Raw genomic sequence first — 20,004 nt, 5'->3', positions numbered from 1 at the left:
GGACTGAAATCTTGTTCTTTTTAATGCAGATTTGGCCTTGGGGAATAAATAAATCAATCACACGTGGTGCTAGGTCATGCGAATAAGGTGGGTGGTCTAACAGTGCGATGCTAGAAACGTCTTAACAGACAGTGCGGTATGAGCCGCTGCGTTGCCTTGATCCAGAAGCCATGACTTGTTCTTGCACAAGGAGATGAATAAAAACCTCAACCTACACAAATATATTCCGAAATTTCGTTACTGTAGATTATTTTTTGGTGTTACGATTTTCTCCGTAAGTGTATTTTTTTATAAAAATCATTTTTTTTACAAAACTATTGTGTACGTCAACAATGACAGATCTCACACAGAACAAGTTTGGGTAATCACTCTTTTTGAGATTTCTAATATCTGATAGTTCGATCACTCATGTAATTTATCTCCAGTATCGAATAAAGTAAAGCTAATTTGTCGAAAATTCGAGGTATTGACATTTACACTCAGAAGCGTTCCGTTCTCGATCTGTGCAGTTGTGATACTGTCTCACTTGTCGGAAGTAAGCTATATGGGTACAAATTATAAATGGAAAAATTAAAGACACGGCAGACAATGGTTGCGCCTCTACGGTTCTACTTGTAGCTCTCTAAGAGGCTTGCCGAGGCGCGGTGCGCTGGGAAGTACAGTAGTAAGCCCTCCAACAAGCGCCGGAAATATTCCGAGCAGCGTAAGGTAGCAAGCAGCGGTCTGTACGTCCTTCCCTAGCGGAATGCAAGGCCTAGCTACTGCAGGCATTCGCGGGTATGCACGTTTACGAAACGCCCTACAAGGCCGGCGCTTCTTAAGCGGTCATGCAAACTTGCGCCCGAGTCCTAGCGGAGAACGGGTTCAGGCTGCCTAGGGACCCGGCGTGCTGTACTTACAGGTGGACACACTTGTAAGCCGGCAGCTCCGTGTTGCAAATGGTGAACCTGGAGTTTACGAGGAACAGGCTTCCCGTCCCGCCGGCGCCGGACGCGTCCTCGCTGCGCCGCGTTAACAGAAGAAACAACACATCAATCAGTCGCCATCACAAACTTTTCCTCCCTAATACGTTCCAACATCGGCCGAAAATATTGATATACGTGGACATCACCTACCACTGAGAACGAACTAATACCACCATCGCCCGCCAGGCTAGCCGCGCGGTCTAACGCGCTGCTTCCCGAGCGGGAAGGCGTGCCGGTCCCCGGCACGAATCAGCCCGGCGGATTATACTGTCGAGGTCCGGTGTGCCGCTCAGCCTGTGGATGGTTTTTAAGGCGGTTTTCCATCTGACTCAGCTCGTTCCCCTTATTCTGCCTCAGTTACACTATTTCGGCGATTTCTGCGCAGACACTGTCTACACGTACGCGTACAGCATAATTATTCTACCAAGCAAACATTTGGGTTTACACTCGTCTGTATGAGACGTTCCCAGGGAGGTCTACTGGGGGCTGAACCCTGGGTTCGGTGTGGGGCAGCGGTGGGGTGAGTGGACTGCTGTAGCCTGTTGGATGTGATCCGCCGAAGGTCACAGCGGGACGAAACCTCTCCGTCGTTTCTAGGTCCCCGGTTTCATACACACAATACCACTTTCAATCACAAAGATGCAACACAACAGAGCAGAACGAACCATCCTACAGATCTCATTAACTCCCAGTGTACTCATGTATTACCAACTCGCCAACTGAGGAAAAGATCACAAGACATGGTTTCTGCGGTTGATCAGTAACTCAAACTAAACATTAGATCGATTACTACTACACACAGAACAATTTTCCTGCACCCGTGTATATTCCACAAGCCACTTCGAACGGATTATGAGATTTGGACATCGCGAGGATGGATTCCGCTTTCGTCGGTGGAGGGTAGTACCGGACAATAAACGGACGATAAACTAAAGACGATTGGCTTCTTGTCCTCAAGAAGCGGGCAGGAAAGCTCAACTATCGAGAGTACGGAGAAAGTGGGAAGTGGGGAGGGAGGTTGAGAAATACATGTAAGGAGTCGGGAATGTAATTTGATGTGTTTTGTGTTATGATTTGGTTGCACATGTGGTTATATTATCGAAGGAAATAAATTTTAATTAAATATGATTTTTTAACATTACGAAAATTATCGTTATTCCTTGTTCTTTTGATGGATAGATTTAAGATTAACTTATTGTTGACTAACGAAACAGTACAAGTTTCATATATTTAGTCAGACAGCTATTTTAACCAAACAATTTTTTCCATACATTATTAATAGCACGAAATTAATAATTACCGTTTCTTTCCAACCAGTTCTTCCTCACTTCCCAGCATTCTTAGCTGGTGTAGTCTCCTTAAATTTCTTTTCCCATAAGTCACCCTATCAGAAAACATCGTTTTTGTACACTTACAAAGTCTCTCTATATCTATCACTATCCTTACTGTTATCAATATCATCATCATCATCATCATCATCATCATGAAACTTCCTCGCAGATTAAAACTGCGTGCCGGACCGAGACTCGAACTCGGTTCGCAGGAGAGCTTCTGTAAAGTTTGGAAAGTAGGAGACGAGATACTGGCAGAAGTACAGCTGTGAGGACGGGGCGTGAGTCGTGCTTGGGTAGCTCAGATGGTAGAGAACTTGCCCGCGAAAGGCAAAGGTCCCGAGTTCGAGTCTCGGTCCGGCATACAGTTTTAATCTGCCAGGAAGTTTCATATCAGCGCACACTCCGCTGCAGAGTGAAAATCTCATTCTGGGATCATCATCATCATAATCATCATGGCCACAATCATCATTAGTGGCAGCAGCAGCAGCAGCAGCAGCAGCAGCAGTAGCCAGCATTAACTTTATTAGTTCCTAGTCTGTATTATTTACTCACATTGTCGCTACAGACACTCATATCATGTTAATACTAACTGTCAGATTAAAACTCTTATTTATCAGCTAACTATAATGTAAAAAAAAGATACTGTTTGTGTGCAACCCTGACGATTTAAGAGGTCTGATGGCTCAGTTGCAACATCACAGTTACAGGTAGTCTGTGTAAACCGCTTATATTGGCCACTGATGAGATTATATATATGCGCCCCGAAAGTGATAGCTACACAATAAATAAACATCTTAAGGACGGTTGTAGGTAATTCATTTTCTTACCAACAGAGATGTCCAGTTGGGCAGCGAGTTCTTTGTTATCCGTCGATTACCTCGAATGAGAGTGTCCGCACATTCCAACATTGCAGGAGTCGCAGCTGTGTGCGGCCGACCGGCATGCGGGAGATAGGACAGGTTTGCGCGACCTTGCTGTGATAAAGACAGACGTCTCTGCCGACGACTCACCATGCATTCATTCGTGCACTGCCAGGTCGCCGCAGATATTCTGCAAGCGCCTATGAATATCTGCGATGCTCTTGTTTTCCGCCAAAAGAAACTCAATGACAGCCCTCTACTTGGATAGCAACTCCGTTACAAACGCCACTTCAAAGGTTGCGCATAGCGCCGCCACCTATCGGAACTTCACGAAACTATAGGCGCTAAGGCGGGAATATTCTACGATGTTTTGTTTTGTATTTGTTTTAGGGCGTAAAAAACAAAGTCATACGCGCCCTTGTCAGAACCTTAGAACACTAAGACGAAAAACGAGTTAAAAGCGACTACACGTTAAGGCCAATCGATCGAAGGAAAATGAGCTAAGAACAAGGACTTCCTCTTGGAGAAAGAAAAAAGTCTTGCATTACATACTGAACGCCCCTCGCACCACTACTAAACCCTTGTTTTACCTAAATTAATGGCAGATACATCAATCGTCTCCCGCCATGCATTTTTTCCGGATATTTTGGGTATGAAACGCGTCACAGCAAAGTTTGTTCCAAAATTGTTGAATTTCGAACAAAAACATCGGAGTATGCAAGTTGCTGAAGAGTCGATTGATGAAGTCAACAACGATGCAGAACTACTGAAACGTGTAATAACAGGTTATGAAGAATTTTTAAGATATGACATCGAAACTAAGACTCAGGCGTTCCAATGGAAGTATTCTGGACTGCCAAGGCGGTTATGGTTCAAATGGCTCTGAGCACTATGGGACTTAACATCTGAGGTCATCAGTCCCCTAGAACGTTGAACTACTTAAACCTAACTAACCTAAGGACATCACACACATCCATGCCCGAGGCAGGATTCGAACCTGCGACCGTAGCAGCAGCGCAGTTCTGGACTGAAGCGCCTAGAACCGCTCGGCAACTACGGCCGGCTAAGTCCGGTTAAATGTGAAAGTTATGTATACTATGTTATTCGATTTTTGTGGTATAGTACACCATGAGCTCTTAACATAAAGTGGAACGACCAATAAGGAGTAGACACTCCACGCCGTCTGCCTGAAAAACAACACTTCTGCCGAAATAATTCATGATTTTTGAACCACAATAATGCACCTGCTCACACTTTGTTCCTTATTCGATGATTTTTGTCCAAAAATAATACTGTAATAATGCTTCAACTACCATATTCGACAGACACGGCACGAAATAACATTTTTGTTCACAAAAATAATGGACCGTTATTTTACAAACGTTAATGAGATCAAAAACGCATCGCTGAGAGAGCTAAAAGCTGTCCCAACGATCGAGTTACAGAAGTGTTTCGTTGACTAGAAAAAGCGTAATGTCTAATGAGGATTATTTAAAGGGCATAAACCTACGTTTCTAGCATTTCTAGACTTAGAGAAAGCTTTTGACAATGTTGACTGGAATACTATCTCTCAAACTCTGAAGGTGGCAGGGGTAAAATACAGCGAGCGAAAGGCTATTTACAATTTGTACAGAAAGCAGATGGCAGTTATAAGAGTCGAGGCGCATGAAAGGGAAGCAGTGGTTGAAAAGGGAGTGAGGTGTTGTAACCTCTCCCCGATATTATTCAATCTATATATTGAGCAAGCAGTAAAGGAAACAAAAATTCGGAGCAGGTATTAAAATCCATGGAGAAGAAATAAAAACTTTGAGGTTCGCCGATGACATTGTAATTCTGTCAGAGACGGCAAAGGACATGGAAGAGGAGCTGAACGGAATGGACAGTGTCTTGAAAGAAGGATATAAGATGAACATTAACAAAAGGAAAACAAGGATAATGGAATGTAGGCGAATTAAGTCGGGTGATGCTGAGGGAATTAGATTAGGAAGTGAGACACTTAAAGAAGTAAATGAGTTTTGCTATTTGGGGCGCAAAATAACTGATGATGGTCGAAGTAGAGAGGATATAAAATGTAGACTGGCAATGGCAAGGAAAGCGTTTCTGAAGAAGAGAAATTTGTTAACATCGAGTATAGATTTAAGTGTCAGGAAGTCGTTTCTGAAAGTATTTGTATGGAGTGTAGCCATGTATGGAAGTGAAACGTGGACGATAAATAGTTTAGACAAGAAGAGAATATAAGCTTTCGAAATGTGGTGCTACAGAAGAATACTAAAGATTAGATGGGTAGATCACATAACTAATGAGGAGGTATTGAATAGAATTGGGGAGAAGAGAAATTTGTGGCACAACTTGACTAGGAGATGGGATCGCTTGGTAGCACATATTCTGAGGCATCAAGGGATCACCAATTTAGTACTGGAGGGCAGCGTGGAGGGTAAAAAACGTAGAGGGAGACCAAGAGATGAATACACTAAGCAGATTCAGAAGGATGTAGGTTGCAGTAAGTACTGGGAAATGAAGAAGGTTGCACAGGATGGAGTAGCATGGAGAGCTGCATCAAACCAGTCTCAGGACTGAAGACCGCCGGCCGTGATGGTCTAGCGGTTCTGGCGCTGCAGTCCGAAACCGCGGGACTGCTACGGTCGCAGGTTCGAATCCTGCCTCGGGCATGGGTGTGTGTGATGTCCTTAGGTTAGTTAGGTTTAAGTAGTCCTAAGTTCTAGGGGACTTATGACCTAAGATGTTGAGTCCCATAGTGCTCAGAGCCATTTGAACCATTTGACTGAAGACCACAACAACAACAACATTGACGTAGGCAAAATTCTTTAAAAAAACTAATTCACGTTATTTCTCGAACACAAGTCGTACTTTCCAGTCTCGGTCTTCACTTCCAATTTTCGTCCTCCATAGCTATTTGCAGTATTATGGAAATTATTCTCTGGTGTCTTGAAACATGTCCTGTATCGATCCATCGTTAAGATCTTCGTAACGGCAAGAAAGCTTTCACAAGACGCAATCACAATGTGAGACAGTTTCGTGTTGGGCTTCCTCTGGCGGTTGGAGTTAAACATCCTGCTGACAGGAAGCCGGCAAACCTTCACTAGGCCAGGCCAGATTCCCACAGTACCCGGAATGTTTTAGTGTTGGAGCGCCGCCTTGGTCTTTGAGCCGGCAGCGCGTTTGATCTCGCTGACACCGGTCCAGCGGCCCACCCTGCTGCTCCGGAGGACGGACGGTAAGGCGCGCTTACACAAGACCGGCCATCGGTTCCGGCGTCGCCGGCGCACAATCGCCGCTGTAGCCGCAGCGGCCGCCCGGAACGATGCGTCAGCCGCTTTCAGGATGACTTCACAGTCTTTTTATCTGGTTTCCCTGTAAGGTGTCTCCACGACGGTGTTGCCAGTACTGGGTAGCACCGGCTCGCGGACTAGCGACAAAGCGGCCGGAAATCACGTACTCGGACTCATCTGCTTAACCTTTAGCGGCGAAAGGTGCGTTTACATCGGGCACATTTTACGGCAGTAGCGGCAACAGTATTGTCGGCAGCATTGCAGTAATGTTGTTACAATACATGCATCTGCGCTGAAGGAATCATTGGTCGTTCTCGCCTTAATTATACAGAGTGACAACTATTGAACTATATGAAATAAAATAGTCGTAACTTCTGAACGGTTTGGGTTACGACATTCAAATTGCACGGTTGGCGGCCGGGCATGACGTGAATTAGTATGCGCATGCATGGTCCGGCTTAGTGACGAAGTCCACTTTCATTTGGATGGGTTCGTCAATAAGCAAAATTGTCTCATTTGGGGGACTGAGAATCCGCATTTCGCGATCGAAAAGTATCTTCACTCTCTACGGGTGACTATGTGGTGTGCAGTTTCCAGTGCGGAATAATCGGTGCGATATTCCTTGATGGCACTATGACTACTGAACGGTACGTGAAGGTATTGGAAGATGATTTAATCCCCACTATCCAAAGTTGCCCTGATTTCGACTCGCATTCAGGTGGACGACGGTTCAATCCCGCGTCCGGCCATCCTGATTTAGGTTTTCCGTGATTTCCCTAAATCGCTCCAGGCAAATGCCGGGACGGTTCCATTGAAAGGGCACGGCCGACTTCCCTCTCCGTCCTTCCCTAATCCGATGAGACCGATGACCTCACCGTTTGGTCTCCTCCCCCAAACAACCAAAGCAACCTGATTTCGACAAGATGTGTTTCATACAAGGCGGAGATCGAAACCGTCGAAGCAGGAGTGTGTTTGGTGTCTTGGAGGAGCACTCTTTTTGGGGATCGCATTCTGGCTCGGGAGTGGGTCTCGGTTGGCCGCCATATTCTCCGGATCTGAACACATGCGACTCCTCTTTGTGGAGCTATATTAAAGACAGTGTGTTCACCAATAACCTCAAAATTATTTCTGAGCTGAAAACAGTCATTCAGGAGGTCTTCGACAGCATCGATGTTCCGACACTTCAGCGGGTCATGCAGAATTTCACTGTTCGTCTGCGCCACATCATTGTCAATGATGGCAGGCATATCGAACATGTCATAAACTAAATCCGAATATCTGTAGTGACGTTTACGTGTTGAATAAAGTGTGTACACGCCATAGTTTGTAACTAATTTACGTTTTTTTCATATAATTCAATAATTCTCACCCTCTCTATATGGTAGCTGTTCTTTCGGAGATGAATTTTAAGTCTGAAGTCGGATAAAAAAAATGAGGAAAAAAAATATTTTTTGTATGATATAATTACATATTAACAATTTTACGATTGTTTCTTGCCAGATTTCATAATTCAAGACGATAGGGAAGTACCCTACAGGTCTTGATGAGTGTGTTTGCATGTATCAAAATATCTACACCTACTTTCATACTCCGCAAGCCTCCTGACGGTGTGTGGCGGAGGGTACCTTGAGTACCTCCATCGGTTCTCCCTTCTATTCCAGTCTCGTACTGTTCGTGGAAAGAAAGATTGTCGCTATGCCTCTGTGTGGGCTGTAATCTCTCTCATTTTATCCTCATGGTCTCTTCGCGAGATATACGTAGGAGGGAGCAATATACTGCTTGACTCCTCGGTGAAGGTATGTTCTCGAAACTTCAACAAAAGCCTGCACCGAGCTACTGAGCGTCTCTCCTGCACAGTCTTCCACTGGAGTTTATCTATCGTCTCCGTAACGCTTTCGCGATTACTAAATGATCCTGTAACGAAGCGCACTGCTCTCCGTTGGATCTTCTCTATCTCTTCTATCAACTCTATCTGGTACGGATCCCACACCCGTGAGCGATATTCAAGCAGTGGGCGAACAGGTGTATTGTAACCTACTTCCTTTGATTTCAGACTGCATTTTCTTAGGGTTCTTCCAATGAATCTCAGTCTGGCATCTGCTTTAGCGACGATTAATTTTATATGGTCATTCCATTTTAAATCACACCTAATGCCTACTCCCAGATAATTTACGGAATTAACTGCTTCCAGTTGATGACCTGCTATATTGTAGCTAAATGATAAAGGATCTTTCTTTCTACGTATTCGCAGCACATTACACGTAAATGGCCGTATATTTTGTTTTGCATTGTCTTAGAAACTCATATTCAGTAAACTGCCAAGAGAACTTAGACCTTAGTACGTGACATAAATTTCAACTTCACACGTTTACCTGTTCTTCAGAAAAAGGAGTCTTATCAGACGGACGGACAGACAGAAGGTTTGTTAACAAATGACAAAAAAATGTTATTTCGTATATATAATTAGAAATTAACAATTTTGAGATTTTTTCCTTCAGTCCTACTGTAAAACCTCGCTTCTTGTCGAATGATTATAGGCCAAAGGGGTGTACCCTATAGGTTTTGATGAGGGTGTTTGCGAGTGGATGACATCGGAAGTTCATTGATGCTTTTTGCGGATGATGCTGTAGTATGTCGAGAGGTTGTGACAATGGGAAACTGAACTGAAATGCAGGAGGATCTGCAACGAATTGACACATGGTGCAGGAAATGGCAATTGAATCTCAATGTAGACAAGTGTAATGAGCTGGACAAGTGTAATGTGCTGCGAATACATAGAAAGAAAGATCCTTCATCATTTAGCTACAATATAGCAGGTCAGCAGCTGGAAGCAGTTAATTCCGTAAATTATCTGGGAGTAGGCGTTATGAGTGATTTAAGATGAAACGCAGATGCCAGACTGAGATTCATTGGAAGAATCCTAGGGAAATGCATTCCGAAAACAAAGGAAGTAGGTTACAGTACACCTGTTTGCCCACTGCTGGAATGTTGCTCACAGGTGTGGGATCCGTACCAGATAGGGGAGGGAGAGAGAGAGAGAGAGAGAGAGAGAGAGAGAGAGAGAGAGAGAGAGAGAAGATCCAACGGAGAGTAGCGCGCTTCGTTACAGGGATCATTTAGTAATCGTGAAAGCGTTACGGAGATGATAAACTCCAGTGGAAGACTCTGCAAGAGAGACGCTCAGCAGCTCGGTACGGGCCTTTGTTGAAGTTTCGAGAATATACCTTCACCGAGGTGTCAAGCAGTATATTGCTCCCTCCTACGTATTCTCGCGAAGAGACCACGAGGATAGAATCAGAGAGATTACAGCCCACACAGAGGCATACCGACAATCTTTCTTTCCACGAAAAATACGAGACTGGAATAGAAGGGAGAACCGATAGAGGTACTCAAAGTACCCTCCGCCACACACCGTCAGGTAGCTTGCGGGGAGTATGGATCTAGATGTATCAAAATATATGACATAAATGGCCGTATTTTTTGACTGCATTTCTTGCACAATCGAGAGACCGTAGATCTTAGAATGTGGCATAAATTCCAATTTGTTACATCTATCCTTACCTAAGAAACAGGATTTTTAACGGTCGCACAGATGGACAGACAACAAAGTGATCCTGTACGGTCGAATGAAACGACAAGTCTACCGTTACCAGTCTCTGTTTATTAATATCCAAAATGCAATTCAGAGGCTTAAACCTCCGTCTAAGTGTTAATACGACGTGTGTGTGTGTTGTGTTTCGACTTTGGGTTAACGTGTGGTGAAATAAAACACTATTTCAGAACAAAGTTTTAGATAGGTTTCACACAAAAAACTAAACGTGTATCCAAATGTAGAACAAAATAACTAAAATAGAGTATCGTCAATGGTCATAGCCTCCTCCGTCTGTCGTAAACTGTTACGTTCTGTAAACAAAGATGTTTTGTGGAGACTACTAGGTACAAAGAACATATAGAAAAGACAGAAACAGTATATCGAAGTACAAAGAACATGTAACAAAACAACATTTTTAAGTTAGAGTAAGTTTTAAAGCATTGTGGAGGTCTTTGGTTGAATTGATGAATATATATGTTAGAGTACTTTATTACATTCGGGAAACTGGCTTAACATCCTTTCTTACAACTAATCTACACGATTCTTCAACTTTCTGTTGATGCAACGACAACTCCACACATCACACATGAACAGTTTTGTACTGTTATACGGTTTTAAATGAAGAAAAACGTTTAAACCCTGTAACAAGAGGAGCAGGTCAGCGAATGACACGTTATTAATGCCAAGGCCATGGAACCTAGAATCTGCAGAAAACGAAGCTAATGTCATAGTGCCAATGTAAGATACATGAAAAATGTTTTAAGTTGCTAGTACGAACAACCGTTAGCTGTATAAGGGAATGACGGCAGTAAAAATTGGTGCCGGGCCGGGACTCGAAGCTGGATTTCCTTCTTTATGCGAGCGATCGCCTTAACCGGTTTGGCTCTCAGTGAACGACCCACGGCCAGGCACGAACTTCAATATATCGTCGTTCCTGCGTCAGAACCTGTACTCTAACACACCTTATGTAATTCTCGTACAGAGGAGCACATTTTTAATTGAAAGTCGCTGCCTGGTCTTGGCGGATAAATTCGATACTGTTGTGTCTTTAAGAAGAGCGATGCAATGTCTCTCCATGCATGCACGTCCGAAGGAACTCGTTCTTCTTAACAACACAGGCACTGCAATATCGCATCTGTATAACAGTTCCTTTTCGCGCACAATAAAGGAGGGCGGAGTTGTAACGAAGTTCTAAATTTGTTGGCTCCACCCAGCTTCTACGTGTTACACTGAATTGGAGGCAAATTATACGAGGGTCACTCCAAAAGATATGCTCACTATTTTTGTAAAAATACAGTTTTCATTCTGCATGTCTGTAGATACATCCTTCCCGCTTGTTTTCATACTTAGTTCAACCTGTTCCCGTGAGTGGCGCCGTCACAGCATGTATTCAAGATGGCTGCTACATTTGACGTTCGTCACAAGCAACGTGCTGTCATAGAATTCCTGTGCTGTGAAAACGAGACAATGGGAAACATCCACAAGAGGTTGAAAAAGGTGTATGGAGATGCTGCTGTCGATCGCAGTACAGTTAGTCAGTGGGCAAGCAGGTTACGTTATGAAAGCGGGCACGCCAATATTGAGGATTGTCCTCGCAGCGGCAGGCCTCGTACTGCACACACTCCAGACAATGTGCAGAGAGTTAACGAATTGGTGACTGCTGACAGACGCATCACAGTGAACGAATTGTCACGCTACGTTGGGATAGAGGAAGGATGAGTTTGCAGAATACTGAAAGTCTTGGCGTTAAAAAAGGTTTGTGCCTGGTGGATTCCCAGGATGTTGACTACGGCTCACAAAGAAACAAGAAAAACGGTGAGCAGCGACCTTTTGGAACAGTACGAGAATGGTGGAGATGAATTTCTTGTAAGAATTGTGACAGGTGGTGAAACATGGCTCCATCATATTTCACCAGAGACGAAGAGGCAATAAACGGAGTGGCATCATGCAAATTCATTCAAGAAAAAGAAATTCAAAACCACACCATCTGCTGGAAAAGTTATGGCTACGGTGTTTTTCGATTCCGAAGGACTCTTGCAGGTGGATATCGCACCAAGTGGAACCACCATAAATTCTTATGCATATGTGATGGCACTGAAGAAACTTCAAGCTCGACTGAGTCGTGTTCGACCACATCGGCAAAAGCAGGACGTTTTGCTGTTGCACGACAATGCACGGCCACATGTCAGTCAAACAACCATGGAAGCGATCACAAAACTCGGACAACACTGAAACACCCGCCTTACAGTCCTGACCTGGCTCCATGTGACTATCATCTCTTCGGGAGACTGAAAGACTTTCTTCGTGGAACAAGGTTTGAAGATGATGACTCCCTTGTGCACGCTGCCAAACAGTGGCTCCAACAGGTTGGTCCAGACTTTTACAGCTGGTATACAGGCGCTGGTTCCAAGATGGCGTATGGCAGTTGAGAGGGATGGAAATTATGTGAAGAAATGAAAGTATTGTTCCTGAAAGATGTATCTACACACTGTAAAACTTTCAAACATGTAGAATAAAAAATGGATTTAAATAAAATAAAATAGTGTGCATTTCTTTTGGAGTGACCCTCGTATATCCACGCGCAAAGCGCACCAGAGACACACGAATGTTTCCGACATAAGGGTATCGTCAGGAGTGTTCCAGGGAAGTATGATAGGAGCGCTGTTGTTCTCTACATACATAAATGATTTGGCCGACAGGGTGGGCAGCAATCTGCGGTTGTTTTCTGATGGTGTCGTAGTGTACGGTAAGGCGTCGAAGTTGAGTGACTGTAGGAGAATACAAGACGACTTAGACAAAATCTCCAGCTGGTGTGATGAATCGTAGCTAGCCCTAAATTTAGAAAAATGTAAGTTACTGCGGATGAATAGGAAGAGCAAACTAGTTATGTTGGGATACAGTATTACTAGTGTCGCGCCTGACAAAAATTTGGAAATTTGTGGTAAATTCCTATGGGACCAAACTGCTAAGGTCGTCAGTCCCTAGGCTTACACACTACTTAATCTAACTTAAACTAACTTACGCTAAGGGCAAAACACACACACACACACACACACACACACACACACACACACACATACACACACATACACACACACACACACACACACACACACACAAAATCTCCAGCTGGTGTGATGAATCGTAGCTAGCCCTAAATTTGGAAAAATGTAAGTTACTGCGGATGAATACGAAGAGCAAACTAGTTATGTACTTAAGTCGGCGTATTTTACCCCTGCCACCTTCATAATTTGAGAAAGAGTATTCCAGTCAACATTGCCAAAAGCTTTCTCCAAGTCTACAAATGCTAGAAACGTAGGTTTACCTTTTCTTAATCTATTTTCTAAGGACAACTGCACATAAGGACAACGAATGCATGGGGGCTTATTTAAATAAATTTTATAATTATGCAAATAATTTTTTTACTGTCTGTCCGATTACGCAAGTCTCGGAAACGGCTGGCCCTGATTAGTATTATTACGCAATCTGACTGCTTAGAATGACAACAAGAATGTAAGAAAATTTCTGTTAGCACAATTAATTAATTAAGTCCCCAGCAACTATAAAACCTACGAAACAACAAACACAAGTGTACCTGTTCTGTATGTGGTAGTATGACTCAACGCACATCTGGCACGGTTCTTCTTCAACAAGACAAGAATTTTTAAATACCAATTATACTGACGTGATAAAAGAAAATTAGAAATACTATAATTGCGCAAGAAAACCAGAATTACACTCTAATACAAGAACACACGCCAGATGCTTTGTTGACTGAACCTGTAATGACACATTATTCAGGTCACTGAAAGAATAAAAGAAAATACCTCCATATATATATTGACGAAATGCACTCTGACCATTACAATATCTCCATTAGAACAACATCTGCTATCTCTCCCATCAAACCACTGCATAAAACATGGAACAACACTCTCCACTACCACATCTCACTCTGACTTCACGACAAGCAGTGCCCACCACAACTTCTCGGCAAGAACTGCTTCCTGCTACGTCTCAATAATCACTGCCAGTGGAGGCGGCGGAACAAAACTCTCTGGCGCGATCTCTGTCGCTGTGGCTCAGTGTAGCCACCTTTCACGAAGCTAAAATAGAGAAGTAGGGCTCATTTGCTCTATTTGCTAGTGGAACGGGAAAGGAAATGACTAGTAGTGGTGCAGGGTACCCTCCGTCATGCACCGTGCGGCGGCTTCCTGAGTATATATGTAGATGTTGACGTAGAACCAAAAGGGAAGATAATGCACTTCACAGAGTCCGCGCCATGCAATGATTTCCGGAAGGCTTTTGACACTACCACAGAACCGGCTCGTAGTGAAATTGCGTGCTAATGGAGTATCGTCTCAGTTATGTGACTGGATTTGCGATTTTCTGTCAGAGAGCTCACAGTTAGTAGTAATTGATGGAAAGTCATCGTGTAAAACAGAAGTGATTTCTGGAGTTTCGCAAGGTAGTGTTATAGGCCCTTTGCTGTTCCATATCTACACAAACGATTTAGGAGACAATCTGAGCACCCGTCTTATGTTGTTTGCAGATGATGCTGTTATTTATCTACTAATAAAGTCATCAGAAGATCAAAACAAACTACAAAACGATTTAGAAAAAAAATATCTGAATGGTGCGAAGAGTGGCAGTTGACCCTAAATAACGAAAAGTGTGAGGTCATCCACCTGAGTGCTAAAAGGAACTAGTTAAACTTCGGTTACATGGTAAATCAGTCTAATCTAAAAGCCGTAAATTCAACTAAATACCTAGGTATTACAATTACGAACAACTTAAATTGGAAGGAACACATAGAAAATGTTGTGGGGAAGGCTAACCAAAGACTGCGTTTTATTGGCAGGACACTTAGAAAATGTAACAGACCTACTAAGGAGACTGCCTACACTACGCTTGTCCGTCCTCTTTTAGAATACTGCTGCGCGGTGTGGAATCCTTACCAAATAGGAGTGACGGAGTACAGCGAAAAAGTTCAGCTAAAGGCAGCACGTTTTGTACTATCGCGAAATATGGGAGAGAGAGTCATAGAAATGATACAGGAATTGGGCTGGACATCATTAAAAGAAAGGCGTTTTTCTTTGCGACGGAATCTTCTCACGAAATTCCAATCACCAACTTTCTCCTCCGAATGCGAAAATATTTTGTTGACACCGAACTACATAGGGCGGAACGATCACCACTATAAAATAAGGGAAATCAGAGCTCGCACGGAAAGATATAGGTGTTCATTGTTTCCGTGCGCTATACGAGATTTGAATAATAGAGAATTGTGAAGGTGGTTCGATGAACCCTCTGCCAGGCACTTAAATGTGATTTGCAGAGTATCCATGTAGATGTAGAAAACGAAGACAGAAAACGGCAACTTGGAGCAAAGCCAAGATTTTTAACTGAACAGTGTGAATTAAAGCCGTTTCTCTCTGACATCGGAAGTAAAGACTATCGCGACTGTAGCAAAAGTAATACTGCATAAAGTTAAAAAGGAAGGACTCTTGAAGAGTGTAGGCCACAAACAGCATAAGAAGCAATTAAAAAGAAAATAAAAACTTTGTTTTCAGCGCTGTCGAGAAAGGAGCTAAAGCCTTAAAGAGAAATTGTGCTAAAAATGAAGATGTCTACTGAGAATAGCCGATAAGTTCTCGGAAAGTGTCGCAGATTGATCTTCCGAGAAGAGTGTTTCGCTTCCGGAAGAAACTATGTCCCGGCATACTTCAAAGATGCCATGAATTTCCTTCCTAAGTATGCATGTAAAGACTGAATGCAAACTTGCCGATGTTTACTGCTACAGCAAAGCTTTCGGGTTTCATCGGGACGGCAGTGTTGAAATTCCGCGGCGTTTACACTTGCGTAACGCACTTCGCCGGAAGACGATGTGTGTGACAGTCACCGAAAAGTGACGGGATATCAACACTGCCACCTTTCTCATACCTTAGAACGTTTTTACGTACTGAGTAGTTACTACGTAGGTTTACACTTGCGTAACGCACTTCGCCGGAAGACGATGTGTGTGACAGTCACCGAAAAGTGACGGGATATCAACACTGCCACCTTTCTCATACCTTAGAACGTTTTTACGTACTGAGTAGTTACTACGTAGAATAAAGCACGGGTCCTTAACGTTTGCTAAAGTACTCCGCGTCGGAGTCTGAGCCCTTCCGTCTACAAAGTTCTGAAGTGCAGGCGTCGTCTTGTCATTTACGGCTTTTCGTCCTGGCTCCTTAACTTGCAACAGAAGCTTTCAGACTTGAAAACCGCTCTCAGCTGAGATTGTTCCTCGACCTCTATAAAGAACGTAGAGCGACTCTCGTGATCGTAAGACGGAATAGTCCGTGGCTGTGCGGATGTTCCCTTTATAATCCCGACGCAACGTACACAGTTTCTGCTGATTGCTGCCATCGTGCTACAGCGTATCTCTCGGTCCCATTCTTAGAAACTTTTAACGCGTGCGACTGGGCAGCACTTATGTACCATTCCCATCCTCGTAATGTTAACAGGGAAACAGACGAAAGAGATGCGCTGTACATCTCCGCGGTATATCGGCACATTCGTGTTTGAGCGTCAGGAAATATAGCACAAATGCAAGCAAAATAAGCATTACTAAAACTTCGAGGCGTTCCATTGTACAGGGTGTCCGAAAAGTCTTTCCCTGGTTACATAAATTGATAACTCAGGCTAGAAGTAAGATACAAATATAAACTGGTGTCTAATTGTTTACAATCTATCAAAATTTTTTTCACACATCAGTAAACTTCCACATGAGCACCCTTGGTAGCACGTAGCACATCTAGGCGATATTCAATTTCCGTCCACACATTAGCCAACATCACTGGAGGGATCGATTCAACGACTGTGGTTATCCGTTGCCGCAGGGTTTCAAGATCTGGTACACATGTTCGGCAGACCTCGTCCTTGACATAACCCCATAAAAAGAAGTCTAATGGGGTTATGTCAGGAGAGCGTGGAGGCCAAACCGTTGGCCCATCACGACCAATCCATCGCTCAGGAAAGGTCATATCGAGATAGGCACGGACGTTCAAACCCCAATGAGGCGGTGCACCGTCTTGCTGAAACAAGACATCGGGGTGATACCGAAGCAGCTGAGGAACAGGATACAGTTGCAACATGTCCAGATACACTGCAGATGTGATGGTAGCCTCAGCGAAGAAGAATGGCCCGATAATTCGATCGTGCCATAGCGCGCACCAAACATTCACTTCTGGACTGCCTCTGGTGCACTCCATGACCTCGCACATTATGGCGATTCACTACTCCACTGACAAAAAAAGGTCGCTTCGTCGGAAAAGGCAATTCGTCTGAGATAACCATCATCGTCCTTAATACGTGATAGCATTTCGACTGCAAAGTCATATCGACGTGTACTGTCATTGGGCAACAATGGAAGTGGAAGTTTACTGATGTGTGAAATAACTTTGATAGTTTGTAAACAATTAGACACCAGTTTCACAATTGTATCTTACTTTTAGCCTGAATTATCAATTTATGTAATCAGGTAAAGAGTTTTCGGACACCCTGTACTTTTCCCCCGGTATTATCTACTAATTTCTAGTGATACTATGAGGTACACATGATACGTTTCCTACACGTGAATAAAGATGTGTACTACTTCTTCTAATCCACCTCTGTCTAATACAGAGCACTGGATAGACAGTTAATTACGTATTTCAAGGATCATTGGTGAAACATATCGTAATGAATGGAGAAAGATTACAGAACATATAAAATAGTACGTATTTAACTGTGGCAATTTGCTGCCGATTTTCAGATTAGTTATTGAAGTAAAAATATTCAGTTGTATTATAGAAGTTGCAATGTAATTCTTTTGTAATACACATGCTAGAAATTGCTTAGCTTACCAAATCTATTTCCTCCTACATATGTGATCCACCCCCGCCTACTTCGCCCTCTCTTGTATATTTATATAACTTCAGTTTCTGACGAAGTCCTAAAATTCACGAAAACTCATGCTGCCAAAAGCGCCAGCATTACCGAAAATGTCCGTGTTTTCATTTATAAGGCAGCTGACAACGATGTCTAAGCACTCAGATCCTCTATAGTCATGTCTGGAAAATTCCTGAATGTCAGACGCGAAGATAATGAGTGAACAGCGCAATGACGTACGTTTGTTTGTATCGCCATCTTCTGCTGTAGGGGTTGTACATCTTTCTTTTTTTCAGTCTTCATCATACCGCAATAAAGAATGTTTTACACTAGACGTGTTTCGCTTTTACACTCCTGGAAACTGAAATAAGAAAACCGTGAATTCATTGTCCCTGGAAGGGGAAACTTTATTGACACATTCCTGGGGTCAGATACATCACATGATCACACTGACAGAACCACAGGCACATAGACACAGGCAACAGAGCATGCACAATGTCGGCACTAGTACAGTGTATATCCACCTTTCGCAGCAATGCAGGCTGCTATTCTCCCATGGAGACGATCGTAGAGATGCTGGATGTAGTCCTGTGGAACGGCTTGCCATGCCATTTCCACCTGGCGCCTCAGTTGGACCAGCGTTCGTGTTGGACGTACAGACCGCGTGAGACGACGCTTCATCCAGTCCCAAACATGCTCAATGGGGGACAGATCCGGAGATCTTGCTGGCCAGGGTAGTTGACTTACACCTTCTAGAGCACGTTGGGTGGCACGGGATACATGCGGACGTGCATTGTCCTGTTGGAACAGCAAGTTCCCTTGCCGGTCTAGGAATGGTAGAACGATGGGTTCGATGACGGTTTGGATGTACCGTGCACTATTCAGTGTCCCCTCGACGATCACCAGTGGTGTACGGCCAGTGTCCAGTGTAGGAGATCGCTCCCCACACCATGATGCCGGGTGTTGGCCCTGTGTGCCTCGGTCGTATGCAGTCCTGATTGTGGCGCTCACCTGCTTCTGTAACACCACATTTCGAAAGCTTCTATTCTCTTCTTGTCCACACTATTCATCGTCCATGTTTCACTTCCATACATGGCTACACTCCATACAAATACTGTCAGAAACGACTTCCTGACACTTAAATCTATACTCGATGTTAACAAATTTCTCTTCTTCAGAAACGCTTTCCTTGCGATTGCCAGTCTACATTTTAAATCCTCTCTACTTCGACCATCATCAATTATTTTGCTCCCCAAATAGCAAAACACAATTACTACTTCAAGCCTCTCATTTCCTAATCTAATCCCCGCAGCATCACCCGATTTAATTTGACTACATTCCATTATTCTCGTTTTGCTTTTGTTTATGTTCATCTTATACCCTCCTTTCAAGACACTGTCCATTACGTTCAACTGCTCCTCCAAGTCCTTTGCTGTCTCTGACAAAATTAAAATGTCATCGGCAAACCTCAAATTTTTTATTTCTTCTCCATAGATTTCAATACCTACTCCGAATTTTTCTTTTGTTTCCTTTACTGCTTGCTCAATATACAGATTGAATAGCATCGGGAAGAGGCTACAACTCTGTCTCACTCCCTTCCCAACCACTTCTTCCCTTTCGTACCCCTCGATTCTTATAACTGCCATCTGGTTTCTGTAAAAATTGTAAATAGCCTTTCGCTCCCTGTATTTTACCCCTGACACCTTTAGAATTTGAAAGAGAGTATTCCAGTCAACATTGTCAAATGCTTTCTCTAAGTCTACAAATGCTAGAAACGCAGGTTTGCCTTTTCTTAATCTAGCTTCTAAGATAAGTCGTAAGGTCAGTATTGCCTCACGTGTTCCAACGTGTCTACGGAATCCAAACTGATCTTCTCCGAGGTCGGCTTCTACCAGTTTTTCCATTCGTCTGTAAAGAATTCGTGTTAATATTTTGCAAGTTCGGTAATTTTCACATCTGTCAACACCTTTCTTCGGGATTTGAATTATTATATTCTTCTTGAAGTCTGAGGGTATTTCGTCTGTCTCATACATCTTGCTCAAAGTACAC

The 20,004-nt window shown here is 43.4% G+C and overlaps 1 protein-coding gene across 2 annotated transcripts in view; it reads right to left on the bottom strand.

Annotated features, from left to right (window-relative positions):
- The window catches only part of LOC126094517 (protein goliath-like), a 618,703-nt gene that overhangs the window by 51,025 nt on the left and 547,674 nt on the right, over positions 1 to 20,004 (bottom strand). The window contains exon 4 of one of the 2 annotated variants that reach the window (XM_049908931.1): positions 900 to 1,001. The exons of the other annotated variant lie outside the window; for it this stretch is intronic. Within the exon in view, the coding sequence (XP_049764888.1) occupies positions 900 to 1,001 (102 nt within the window). The remainder of the gene's footprint in view (positions 1 to 899; positions 1,002 to 20,004) is intronic. 2 annotated transcript variants of the gene reach the window in all.

This window comes from Schistocerca cancellata, chromosome 8 (assembly GCF_023864275.1).
Source record: "Schistocerca cancellata isolate TAMUIC-IGC-003103 chromosome 8, iqSchCanc2.1, whole genome shotgun sequence".
In the NCBI taxonomy this organism is placed as follows: Eukaryota; Metazoa; Arthropoda; class Insecta; order Orthoptera; family Acrididae; genus Schistocerca; species Schistocerca cancellata.
The sequence above is the reverse complement of the archived record's forward strand: the minus strand, read 5'-3'. Positions and strand labels throughout refer to the sequence as shown.